The sequence below is a fragment of the Panthera tigris genome, chromosome C1 (assembly GCF_018350195.1).
Source record: "Panthera tigris isolate Pti1 chromosome C1, P.tigris_Pti1_mat1.1, whole genome shotgun sequence".
Classification (NCBI taxonomy): Eukaryota; Metazoa; Chordata; class Mammalia; order Carnivora; family Felidae; genus Panthera; species Panthera tigris.
Genome location: NC_056667.1, coordinates 55,311,759 through 55,325,509, shown reverse-complemented (window position 1 = coordinate 55,325,509; position 13,751 = coordinate 55,311,759). Strand labels below are relative to the sequence as shown.

The window sequence follows — 13,751 nt, the reverse complement described above, 5'->3', positions numbered from 1 at the left end:
CTCCTTCAAAAAAAAAAAAAAACATTAAAAAAAGAAAAAGAAAAAGAAAAAAGAACATTGTTGCTACTATCTGGTTATTTTGTCTGATTTTACTTTGCCATTTTAGGTTTTTAACATTGGCTTAACTAAACCAACTTGAAGTTTCTCATCATAGCCCCAAGGGATACAACAAAGATCAAGGAGAAGAAAAGGAAAAGAAGACAAGTTCCAGCATTTCTAAAGGCACCAAGTAAAGTCCAAGAAAGCAACACATAAATACTGAGTCCCTTCTCTCTAGCAGACGTCAAGTATAGGCAGTGTGATCTTTTGTTAGGGCCTTGTCATCTGAAAGGAAAGGCCTGGAGTAAAGTCAGATGTGACTTGGCCAAGCAAGCTAGTTGACCATCTAGAGAGTTTACTAGAATGGTGGCATTAATTAGTTAGAGTCACTAGATTTCCAGGAAGGATTCTCCCCTTTAAAGGCTCATAAATTGAATTACAAGTTCACCATGGTAAGATCAAATGCTGAGACTAGCTTACCAAACTCACAAGAGACATATATAAAAACTAGAATGCCATTTACTCTTTCCCATTGAGAAGTGTAACTACACAGCATATAGGATATGTCAACTAATTCACATTATCAATTGTGGGGGGGGGGGATAAGATTTAAACACATCTACAGAATCCTGGAAATATATCATCAAGCCTGTGTATAATTAGGGATTTTATCATACTTTTAGTTCCTTAGGAATAGAACCAGCCTCATAACATGTAAGACCATTGAGTGATTTTAGCATACTCAAACTTTTGGAACATTTTCCCATCTTTTGACTTTAACTAGGTTTCCAGAATAAGTCTGCCTTTATGTGTTTAGTAGAAACACTTGTTTTGAAAGGGGAAGGTTCACAGACTCTCTTAGGTCATTTCCTCAATTACTGAGTTTACGCCTTACATTTGGATTCTCACTGATGTTCTTTTCAGAGAGTTGAGTTGAGTCAATTGTGAGAAAAACTGGCAGCTCACCCCTGTACTGACTACAGGATATTCAGTTATTGAAAGGAAAGCTGGACTAGATGACCTTTATGGTCCTTCTATTCACAGAGGCATGAAGGAAAAGGCGAGAAAAGTTTGATAGTTGAGGTGGAATGATAAGGAGAAGGCCAAATCTGATTTAATTAACTAAAGAAATTACTTCTACTGAGGGCAGAGATATGGAATTGGGTATGCTGAATTTTCTCTACTTTTGTTGTTCATAGGCAAATGCCACTTTTGGCAACTATAAATCCAAGGAGGCTCTCCTGGTAGATAAACTAGGCAGCTGCTCAGAACCGTGTCTGTGCAGCAGCTCCCACTGTGTAAGGCCCCACCTACCATGCATATACACTTTCTGATTGATCCCATGCAGAAATTGGTTTGGCCTCAATTCCATTCTGCTAAATAGCTTATTCTATCCAGTCATTCATTTGCTCAAGCAACTTTTACTGAGCACTAAGCCAGATTTTGGCATAAAAAATAAGATATTGTCCACTCAAATCTAAAGAAAAAGATATAGGAGGAATTTTTTTTTGTTAAGCTTATTTATTTTGAGAGAGACAGAGAGAGCGCCAGCAGGGGAGGGGCTAAGAAAGAGGGAGACTCTCAAGCAGGCTCCATGCTGTCAGCACAGAGCCCATGCAGGGCTTGAACTCATGAAACTGTAAGAAACCTGAACTGAAACCAAGAGTCAAGACACCTAACTGACTGAGCCATCCAGGCACCCCTAGAAGGAATGGTTTTAAAACAGAAAGTTTTGTGTTTTGCTAAAGGAACATTCAGAGCATTCAAAGAACTGCTTTAGCTATGTCCCACAAATTCTGATATATTGCATTTTCATTTAGTTCAGTGCAATTTTTCATTTCTCTTGAGACTTCCTTTTTAACCTAGGGATAATCTGATAGGTTTTGTTTCCCCAGTGCTTGGAGATTTTTCTGTAGTCTTTCTGTTATTCTAAGTTGATTTCATTGTGGCTGGAGAACACACTCTGTATGATTTCAATTCTTTTAATTTTGTGGAGGTTTGTTTTATGGCAAGCATCATAGGATATAGTCTATTTTGGTAGGTGATCCACTGGCACTTAAGAAGCGTCTGTATTCTGCTGTCATGGTGTGGAATATTCTATACATGTTGATGAAATCCTATTTGCTGATGTTGCTGTGTTACTGAGTTCTTTGTCTAGGTATCCTATCAATTACCGAGAGAAGTATATTGAATCCTCCAACCTTAATTGTGAGTTTATTTCTCCTTTCAGTTTTTCAGGTTTGCTTCACATATTTTGTAGCTCTGTTGTTTGGTGCATACGTATTTAAAATTACTATGTCTTAAAAAATAAAATAAAATAAAATAGTTACGTCTTTTGGCTATAGTGTTCCTTTTATCATTATATATTGTCCCTCTCTGTCTTTGCTAGTTTTCTTCTTACTGGAGTCTACTTTTTCTGATATTAATATGACCAATCATGCTTTCCTTTGATTAATGTTTATATGACATATCTTTTCAACCCTTTTACTTTCAGCCTGCCTATATCATATCTGAAGTGAGTTTCTTACAGACAACATATTTGGATTACCTTTTAAAAAAAATTTTTTTTTAACGTTTATTTATTTTTGAGAGACAGAGAGAGATAGAGCATGAGTGGCGGAGGGGCAGAGAGAGAGGGAGACAGAATCCAAAGTAGGCTCCAGGCCCTGAGCTGTCAGCACAGAGCCCGATGTGGGGCTCAACCTCAAGAACTGCGAGATAATGACCTGAGTGAAAGTTGGACGCCCAACCAACTGAGCCACCCAGGCGTCCCTGGATTACGTTTTTTAATCCACTCTGCCAATTTCTGTCATTTAAGTAATGTACTTAGACCATTTACGTTTAATTATTGATATGAAGGCTTAAGTTTGCCATTTTATTTTTATATCCTTTTTATTCTGTCTCATTTCTGTTTTCTTTTTAATGCCTTCTTATGAGTTACCTGAATGTTTTGAAGAATTTCACTTTTATTTATCTTTAGTGTTTTTGAGTATACTTCTTTGTATATCTTTTTTGATGGTTGCATAAGAGATTACATATACATAATTTATCTGCTTATGTCATGACTTTACCAGTATGAATGATTCAGATGATTAAATTATAAGTGAAATTCTTTCCCAAGTCAATAGCATATATCTACAAGATCTTGCCTCTGGCACCTGAGAAGGTATTGATGTCACTGAAACCAAGATTTCATTCCTTCCTCATATCTCCAGAGGTGCTTGCCTGTGAACCAGACTATCTTTGACACAGGAAAAAGAAGTGCACTGAAATGTTTAGAAAACTACCAATTGGTCTTGCTGATGAGCAAAGGAATGGACTAGATAATTAACATCCAGACAGAACTTTCAAAATTCCAAATTTAAGCTGCATATACCAACCTGCTAAACTTTTAAGAGGAATTTTTAAAAACAGCAAAATTGTACTGTTCAAATTTTACCTGCTGATTTTATTCTTTTGCTAGTATTTCATGTAAAGGGAGAAATGGGTCATAAATGACTCACACTGGATCATCAGACTGCAGGTAATTTGAGTGAGGCATTATGAATTGGCAGTCTGGCCTTATAGAAGATATCAAGACTTAGATGTCAGAGAGATGTGGGTTTGATCCCAGCTTTGTCATATATAAGCTATGTGACACTAGATAAATTATTTAACTTTTGGGATACTTTGTTTCCTAATTTGTAAATACGGTCAATTATTTTTCCTGCAAAATTTTGTTGTGAGGATTACATAACACATAACATATGTAAAAGGCCTACCCCAGAGAAGATGATCAACAAAAAATGAGAGCCCTTGTTATGTTCCTGTTGACTTTCACAGAGGAAAGCCAAATGTCAGTATTTACGTATATGGGTATTTCTAAACTAGGGCTCTCTCCATCAACCAAACTTTGAGAGGTATGCTAGATAGTTAATATTTTGGTAGCACTAAAGAAGCCCCTTCTTAAAGAGTTTAAAAAAAAAACAAAACAACATTTACTGATCACTAACTATGTGATGAGCAAAGGGTGGGCACTTTGACATCCTGACATCATGGCTTCCTTCCATTGCACCCACCTTATGGTCTCTGACATCTAGAAAGATGAAGAGTCAAACAAAAAGGGACCTAACCTGAAAATTAAGTCTGGGATCTAGATCAGAGTTGTCTAGGTAATTATTTGACCTTGAAGAGGTGACTTAGCTTCTTTATAGTTCAGTTTCCTCATCTATTAAATGGGACTAGACCTGTCTTTGGGGAAGCTGTGAGGGTGAATTAGGTCACGTACATAAAACACTTGAGGTCTTTGAAAGAAGAGCTTTTACAAACCTATAAATGGCATAATTAATGTCATCATTGCCATTATTGTTGTTGATGAGGTGAAATATGTGTGCACACCTGCAAACTTCAGAGTTGGGAATATTTGTTACAGAGAATATGAATCTGAAGACTACCCTATAGAGTGTCTCTTACCCCACTCTCTTTTCTGCTAGCTTAAAATATCCCACTCCTACAGAAATACTTTTGTTCACACGATTGGCATTTTATTGCCAGCAATAAAATGTGTGTGTATGAAGTCCTCTGAGCCATCACCCCTGTCTTTCATAATGGTTAAGGGTCCCTCAGGAGTGTGTTAGGGTGAACTAGAAAGGTTTTCAGCTACCTGTAGCCTTCACTGTAATGAAATACCTTCTTTAATAACATAAGCAACTAATATTGATATAGTGCCCAGTGTATTCCAGATAATATGCTAAGTTTATCAGCATTATCTCATTAAATCTCACAATGGCCTAGAACACACTTCATTTTCTCACTTTCTTTAGATTTTATTCAAAGGGTACTTTCTTACAGAGGCTTTTCAGACCACCCTATATAAAAGGGTAACCTGCTCCCTTACCCCCAGTCCTTTTATCTGGCTTTTTTTTTTCTTCATAGCCACCATCTGACTAGTCACCATCTGACGTATTTACGTTCTTGGTATATCCTCTGTGTCTCCCCTTAGAATGCAAAGTCTGTAAGAATGGGATCGTTTTGTTAACTGTCTATCCTCAGTATCTAATACAGTACCTAGCACATGATGAGTGCTCAGAAAAAAATACTTACAAGCAAATTAATGAACCTTTGAGTTAGGTAAGCTTATACCATTTTGCTGCTGATGAAATGGAGACTGAGATTTCCCCACGCCACACCAAAAAATGGCAAAGCTGAGACTGTAAAGAAGTCTATCTGATTCTAACCTGGTCACTAACCATTGACCTCAATCTCCCCACTGCTTTCAGGAAACACCACACAGATGATACTTTATTGCTATGGCATGTTTCTGTCAGAAGAGTCATGAAGAGAATAGCAATGAGACAGAGGCAAAGGATATGACTAAAGTATCAGATAAACTGGGGAAAACAATTAGATTCTAGTAAATTGTCCCTTTCTCCCCTTCCAACACGGTTCATATCTAAAAAAACATGTACCAGTCAACTTTCTCTTTAGCTCTTGCTAAGCAGACCTGAAATTCCAGGAGCCCATATCAACTTCCATCCTTTGTCTATCTTCTCTAACGTCTCCGTCAGTTTGCTGGGGCCACAAGTTCCTATAAGGAGAAAAAGGGAAATTGTATTTATTAAGCATTTAGTACACATCACCACTACATTAGGCGTGCTACATTCTTTACCTCTACCACATACCAATTTGCAGGCAGTAGGTATTTAAAGTCCACACTTTAAACAGGAAATACACTGAGGATCAAGGAGGCTAAATATCTACTCCAAGGTGTCTTAGTCTGACTTCAAAGCTCATGCTCTTTTTCCATGTAGACTAGCAAAGACAGAGACTGGAGAAAACCCACAGGGATTTTCTTAGCAGAATCTCCTCTGGTCTACTAGGAGATAGATGACGAATTCTAGTTCTTGAGTATGATGAATATTCACAATTGCAGGATTACAACACCAGAGTAAAATGACAAGATGGGTATCTCTGCACTTGGTTGAGGTATGTCCTCACTGTCCTATATGCTCTTCCATGTGGGAAGGATGCTCTGCCATGTGGGAAGGACCAAGGTCCAGGAGTAGGCATTCTCTACACTTCAGACTTTCCTCTCTCCAGGTAGCATGCTTATCCCTAGGGGGAAAAATCCCATTTAAAATAAATTATCCTAGAAGTGTGGTAGAGTCAGGCTGTGAGAAAATGGAGCTGATTCTAGAAGATAAAAGGGAAGAAGTATTGAGGGAAAGGCAGAACTAAGGAAAGGAAGGTGGTTAGGCTCCAGGGCAAGGACAGGAATTGGACTTGACACCTTCCTGCATCTTTCCCCATCACATCTCCTAATCCCCTTTTCTTCCATTCCCTGACCACCAAGCTATACACTTTCTGTACAACCTCCTCCACCCACCACCCACCCTCCCTTTCCCCACCCAGCATTCTAAAAGGACCCCCTCAGACAAAAACAGACTCTGCAGGGGAAGGGGGGAGTACAAAGGTCTAACAAACATAAGAAAACTGCCAACTTGTCAGGAAACCTGAGAAATAGAAATGGAAATTTACAACAAAGCTAACAAACCTTGGAAGACTTTTTAAACAGGGGAGGGATAGGATCAAAACATTTTGTAAACATGTACCTTTGTCTGAATTGAGATTTTAATGCAGTGTATAATTCTTTAGATACATCTCAAAAAGCAAATGCTTCAATTTCAGATTTAAATATATATACCAAGAAATTACTGATGTTTTGATATTTAAAAATAACGTGTTATCCGTATAAATGAAAAACTAGTTTTGTAATTGCCAGTTACCTTCCTTCTTCCTTTTTTGAAGGATTTCTTTTACCCTGGGACTTTGTAAGGAAAAAAAAAAGATCAGTGATAAAAAAGCAAAGACAAGGCACATTCTACATGAACAATGTACAGTTTGGTAAATATTATTGAAACATACTTAGATATGCATAAATTCCATTTGCTATGAAGATATACCTTTAGGGTGGTACTGACTGCATAACTCAGAAATCTTTTGAAAAGTTCTAAAAGCTGAAAGTTGGTGTTTTGTTTTGTTTTGTTTTGTTTTGTTTTCTTTTGTTTTGTTTGTTTTGTAACTCATTCCTGGCAGGACCTAACCTGACCTGAATTCATTTAGTGGCAAACCTGAACTGAGCTCACATGTTATATAGCTATTTATAGCCTTTATTTCCCACTTACTATGAATATTCATACATTTTACTGCAGAACTAATGTTTGATTATGATTACAGTTCTGCTGTATAACCCACTAGACTAACAATATACTTTCCATGCACATACTATCTTTCTTAAAACTGAAAAATTCTGAATTCTGAAAACTTCTGGCTCCAAATGTTTTGGATAGGATCACTTCTCGACTCAGATATTAATAGCTGCATTGAAATGTTAAATAAGGAAAATATATTAGAGATCATGAAGTTCAACATCTTTCTCTTTTTAAAGAGTAAAAAATAGTATTCACAGACAAAGCACCTTCAACAATACAAATGGTTACTCATAAAGCTAAGGCCAACATTGCAAGACAAATCTCTGATTCTACAGAAATTCAGCCAGGGAGTGGTGTCCATGCTATCCTGCCTGAATCATCTACTTTCACACTCATGATTCTGAACCTGGTTTTCCTCTACCTTCTTGCAGAGACTGAAAGAAGCACAGGCCATGTATGGATTTTGAGAATCCTAGTATGTTTTTTAAAAAATGCTAAAATAAGGTTGTTAAAATTGTGATCACACTTACTTACATTACGTGGTTTTTAGTAACGCTTTTGTTAACATGATAAAAGTAATCTATTTTTGTCATGCACAAAATAATGATGAGATTGTCTTACTAAATTTATTGATATTATTAAAAGTATCAATTGACAACACATCATAGGGGGTGTGGTTTAGTAAGTTTAAAGTTGCATCATGAACATGACCTTCTTTCTATTCTGTAAGTGTATCTCCAGGACAACCAAATATATAACTGTATTTGGAGATAACATAAAAAGACTGCACTGGAGAGCTTTAGACGTGAGGCCCAGTCCTTTTGTCAGGCCTCCTAGACTATCCCTGGATTGTTTGCTTTTCTCTTTTAATGCTGATCTGCACAGAGCCCTCACTCTGTCTCCGATACTGCTCTAAGTTGGGTCTTTCAAGCATGGTGTTTCCCTGAATTATGTATTTCTGTTGCTGATTTTATATTATTCTTATGTTTTGTTTCTGTACCTAATAGTTATAGAACAGACACACAAATACCAGGTGCCCTTCCCCCCACGTCAAAATCCCTGCAAAGGCTCTAGACTGTCAGTGACTCTTCTCAGACCTATGGTGAAGGACAGGCTGTTAGGGATCTCTGTATCTAAAGTCTGTTGAAATAAAAGGGCAGTCTTCTGAGCCAAGTACTGCCCAGAAGACTTTCCTCTTACTCAAAAATCTTTTCCTCTTTGGTTGTTTCCCGCCTCACACTGTAATTGTCTCCTTGGCAGAGGAACCACCTGCCCTGGTTCTCTGGGGGTGGAACATAGCCAACTGACCCGAGTTTTCTGTTTAACTGCTTCATGCCTATCCCACATGGGTTATGACTCAGGCGAGGAGAGGGAGAATAAGAGAGGTTATGTAATTTGCCCAAGGCCTTACCACAAGCAAATGGCAGAGCAATGACATCAAAATCCATGCTTTAATTCCCCTACACTACACACGCCAGGTGGTCTATTTCTTCTGACTTTTATAAAGCATTTGTTATTGATTGTTGAGTCAGTTGTAATCTCCTAATACCACTATCCTTTGGCCCACATTTCTCTTTTTTTCCATCAATGAATTCATGAAATGCGTTGCTACGTGTCTTGAATTCTTTACAAAATGTGTGATAACTTCATCAAAAAAGAAAGAAAATTAGTTCATAGAACAAGTATTTCTTGACTACCTACTGTGTGTCAAGCCCTGTGTCTACCATGATTTGTTCTTAATGAATTGGTATGGGATTTTAGTGATCAATTCTTCGTCTTTTAGTAATTCACAAAGTATTCCTTTAACATGTTATTCCAGAATCTAGCCCAGAATGAGGGAACTAAGCTATAGTTTGCAGAATCCAGCTTTTTAACTTTTTTAGAAAATAAAGTTAGTTATGCACCTCCAGGAAAACTTCTCATTCTCCCTGATACCTTAGAGATAACCAAAATGTTTTGGCTTCCTCGCTTTTACTTTTCTTCCATTTTTCCAATAAATCTAATAGCAGAGTATAATTTCATTCATATTTTGTGTGACTTTTATTTTCAATGGTAATGTCTCTTCTTTTAAGCTATTTGCCTGCCTTCTCCCAGGATCTGCCCAATGAGAAAAGTCTCTCTGACCCCAGAGAAGCCTTACTCCTGGATCTGAGATTTTTTTGTGCTTTAGTATGTAAAATCATCCTCCTGTATGTATTTGAGCAGAGGGTGCTTTGGTAGCCTTGCTGCCTTTAGCATTTTTTCTGGTAGGGCTACCTACAGGTGTTTTGTGGGAATGTTCTAATTTTCTTTTGCAGCATAACAAACCACCCAAGACACAGTGAATTAGAATAACAATGTCCCATTGTGTTTCAAAGCTATACGGGTTGACTAAGCTCAGTTGGGAAGTTCTCACTTGGGGCCTCTTAACTGGATGCAATCAGTGTCTACTACATGGCCAGGGCAGGCTTCATACAGCATGTGACCTGTGCAGTCACACAGGGCCCCATGTTTAGAAGGGCCTCACACTTGGTTCAATGCTGTTGCTGTCTTGAATCTCTTAATATTTTTTGAACAGGAAGCTCAGGATTGTCATTTTGCACTGAGTCCTACAAATTATGGAGCTGGTTCTGGCTGAGGCTGCAGTAATCTGTAGAGTTGACTAGGTGGGATATTCAAGACGCCTGACTCACAAGGCTGACAGCTGATGCTGGCTGTTAACTGGGAGCTCTGCTGGGGCTGTCACCTGGAGTCCCCACACAGGACTTACCTATATGGCCTGGGCTTCTCAGAGAGAGTATTTCAAGGGTGAGTGGTTCAAGAGACCCAAGCCAAAGCTGAGATGCTTCTAATGACACAACCTTGGAAGACCCAATATGTCTTGTCACTTGCAACACATTTGATCAGTCAAGCAAATCATTAAGACCAGCCCAGACTCAAGGGTAAGTGTGTTGAACTCCACCTCATATTGGGGTGTTGCAAGATAACATTGCAGAAGATCACGTGGGATGAGACATTGTTGTGTTCATCTTAAAAAAAATACATTCTGCCACAGGGCTATTCTATTTGAGGCACACCATTTCTACACTTGGGTGCTCTGTCTCTCAGCCTTCCCTGCAAGCTCTGTCCTGTTGGTAGGCATTCATTACCAAATGTAGATAGACAAACAGCTTCAGGGTATTGGCCCTGTCTTTTGGTATCTTTCTAAAATGATTAAAATGGGTCTTGCTCAGAATTTCTTCTAATCAAGCATGTGTCTATAAGAAGCATACCATTAAGGAAGATTCTGATCTTGAGGTGGGTAAGGGACTGCAGAGAGGAACTACTTTTTGATTTTTTGTCACACTTCAGTTGAGTAAAAATATTGAGCTTTTCTAGAATACATTGCTAAGTCTTGAAGCTTTCAGCTCCAAGACTTTATAGCAGAGATGAAAGAGAAGGTTTGGTATTTGATAATTCTGGGATAAATCCCAATTCTTCCACTGACTAGGTACGTAAACCTCTGAGAGCTTCTGTGTCTTTATTTATGAATTCTAGTGATTCTCCCATAGAGGCTATTGTGATGATTAGGTAAAATAATGTATTAGGTGTTCAAATAGGTCCTGTTATTAAGAAGTCTATCACTTGTCTTTGATTCAAGTTACTCCCTTTTAGGTTTCCTTTGCCCTAGAAACTCAAGGTTGAGTTATTAGAACCACTCAAATCCTCGGGGATTACTTACTGGTGCAGACATAATGAAAACAACCTAAGAGTGGCATGGTCCTAGAAGCTATAGTATGAGGTATTGGTTTCCACCTTTCAATGTTGAGGGCTAGCAAAACTAGTAGTCGTGGTAATTAACATTTGCTGAGCAGGGTACTTAAAAGTGTTAGGACTTTTAATTTAATCCTCACTACAACCCTCTGAGGTGGATCTTGTATTATTCTTAATATTAAAAATTAAGACATACTAGTTGGGTGAGAATAAGCCATTTGTGCAAAATCACCAAGGTGACAAGTGGTGGGCCAGAATCCAAACCAAGGTCTTTCTGGCACCAGGGCCTGTGCTTCCCCAATGTGTTATACGGCTTCCCAGACAGATTAAAATATTCATATATCTAAACCCTTTGCATGTAACCTGAGATCCCAGGCTCTTGTTTAGTGATTTGAGAGCTTAAGCTTAATATTTTACTATCAGGTCCAGTTGTAGGACCTTATTAGGAGAAAGTTCCCAAGACCGTCCAATTTTTAGGCTGTGGTATAAATTCCCCTGGAGGATAATCTTGTGGTGGGCCAATCCCTCGTGCTTGTGGCTGGGTCGCTTTCATCAAGGCCTCTGACATTTGGCATTTTTCCTGGCAGGCAGCCAAGGGGACTGAGTATTCCTCTGTTTTCTTCTACTTTCATTTTTAACCATTTCCTCTCAAAATAAACAAAAAAGAACTCAGGGAGCTTGCTAGTGGAAATGTATCTGAAAAAGCAGTTTGTGAGGGAAATTTGTAGCTGCAGAGGAAAGGAAGTAAAAAGGTGATTGAGGAAAAGGAAGAAACATAGCCATAAAAGGATTAACAGAATTCAGTATCCCCTTGAGCTAGAAAATTTCTGTCTAATTTTAATTTTTTTCATTAAAATTTTTTTTTTAATGTTGATTTTTTGAGAGACAGAGCACTAGCCGGGAAGGGGGGGAGGGGGGCGGGGGGGAGAGAGAGAGAGGGAGAGAGAGACGGGCGGTGGGGGGGGGAGTCACAGATTCCAAAGCAGGCTCCAGGTTCCAAGCTATCAGCACAGAGCCGAACATGGGGATCAAACTCATGAACTGCAAGATCATGACCTGAGCTGAAGTCAGACGCTTAACCAATTGAGCCACTCAAGAGCCCCCAAGCTCTGTCTAATTTTAAAAGCCACTTAAATTCCTCAAAAGAGAGGTATCTCTAAGTATAAAAAAAACGGTCAGGCATTTCTTGATGAGCTATGGAGAATCCCTAAGGTGATTATTTACTTGTGTTTTGTCCCCAACCTTTCCCTTTAAGCAAAAGTTTACAGTGGCCTTCTCTTTCCTAACATTTAATTCCCAAACTTGATGTAAAGTAGCAAAGAATTGGCTTAAGTCTGGATCCTTTCTCTCCCTCTTTCACTCATTTAGAAAAGGTGCTGGCAGCTATTCACAAACCACTGACGTGACCACTTGGCGTTACTGACCCTCCGTAAGCGTAAGCGGAAACACTTTTTCCTCCTCCTTTTTCTTTCTTCAAGTACTTAATTGCATGCTCTGCTCTAAGTGATTTACATATCTTAACTCACTGAGTCCCCACAATCCTAAAAGATCCTAACCATGATATCTCTGTTTAATAGATAAACCGAGGATAAAGAGCTTAAGAACTGAGCCACACACACGAGGCTATGAAGTGGGGTGATGGTTTGATAGGAGGGCCTTTAATCTCACAGCAGTCCACCATGGGAGTCAACTTTACAAAGCCTTAGGCACAAGGCTCTGCCAACAACTGGCATGATGGCTCTAACTCACTGTTTCTTATACTACCTCTAACATACCTGAAGTTCTCACAGTTATTTTGACCATTCGCAATGAAATCTATGAGAAATTAAGAACCTCTTTGTATAGGCTCCTTTATCCCTCCTTAAATAGGCTCAGGACTCTTGGGTTTTGTTCCTGTAGAAACTGGAAAGGATTCTATTTATTCATCCCTCACTGGGCAGACACATATAGGCAACATGGCATAGCGTCAGAGTGCAGATATTGGAACCAGACTACAGTTGATCCTTGAACTCAGGGGTCAGAGGGACCAACCCCCACATAGTCAAAAATCTGCATATAATTTTTGACTCCCCCCAAACTTAACTATTGGTAGCCTGCTGTTGACAGGAAGTCTTACCAATAATATAACAGTCCATTAACACATATTTTGCATACGTCTTTTATACTTCATTCTTACAATAATGTAAGCTAGAGAAAAGAAAAATGTTATTAAAATAATAAAGAAGAGAAAATACATTTATAATACCATACTGCACTTAATGAAGGGGCACCTGGGTGGCTCAGTCAGTTGAGTGTCAGACTTCGGCTCAGGTCACGATCTCACAGTTTGTGGGTTCGAGCCCCGCGTCAGACTCTGTGCTGACAGCTCAGAGCCTGGAGCCTGCTTCAGATTCTGTGTCTCCCTCTCTCCCTCTCTCCCTCTCCCCTGCTCTCTCTCTCTCTGTCTGTCTTTCAAAAATAAAATAAATGTTAAAAAATTTTTTTTAAAAAAGAAATCTTATACTGCATTTAATGAAAAAAAAAAAAAAGCCCACATGCAAGTAGACCTGCACAGTTCAAATCTGTGTTGTTCAAGGATCAACTGTACTCTGTTTGAATGGTGGTTTTGCCATTTACTTGCTCAAGGTCACACTGCTTGTTATTGAACCTTTCTGTGTCTCAGGTTCCTTATGTAAAATGGGTTAATGATAACATTGACTTCACACAGTTATTAAGAGTTTTAAATGAGTTAATCCACATTAAATATTATTTAGATTATGCCAGGCACATAGTAAATGCTCAATAAGCATG

The 13,751-nt window shown here is 38.6% G+C and overlaps 1 protein-coding gene across 1 annotated transcript in view; it reads right to left on the bottom strand.

Annotated features, from left to right (window-relative positions):
- Positions 1-13,751, bottom strand: part of IL12RB2 (interleukin 12 receptor subunit beta 2) — a 142,947-nt gene that overhangs the window by 20,058 nt on the left and 109,138 nt on the right. The window contains exons 16-17 of the mRNA XM_042997534.1: positions 6,804-6,844; positions 5,522-5,605 (exon numbers count right to left, since the gene is read on the bottom strand). Coding sequence (XP_042853468.1) covers positions 5,522-5,605; positions 6,804-6,844 — 125 coding nt within the window. The remainder of the gene's footprint in view (positions 1-5,521; positions 5,606-6,803; positions 6,845-13,751) is intronic.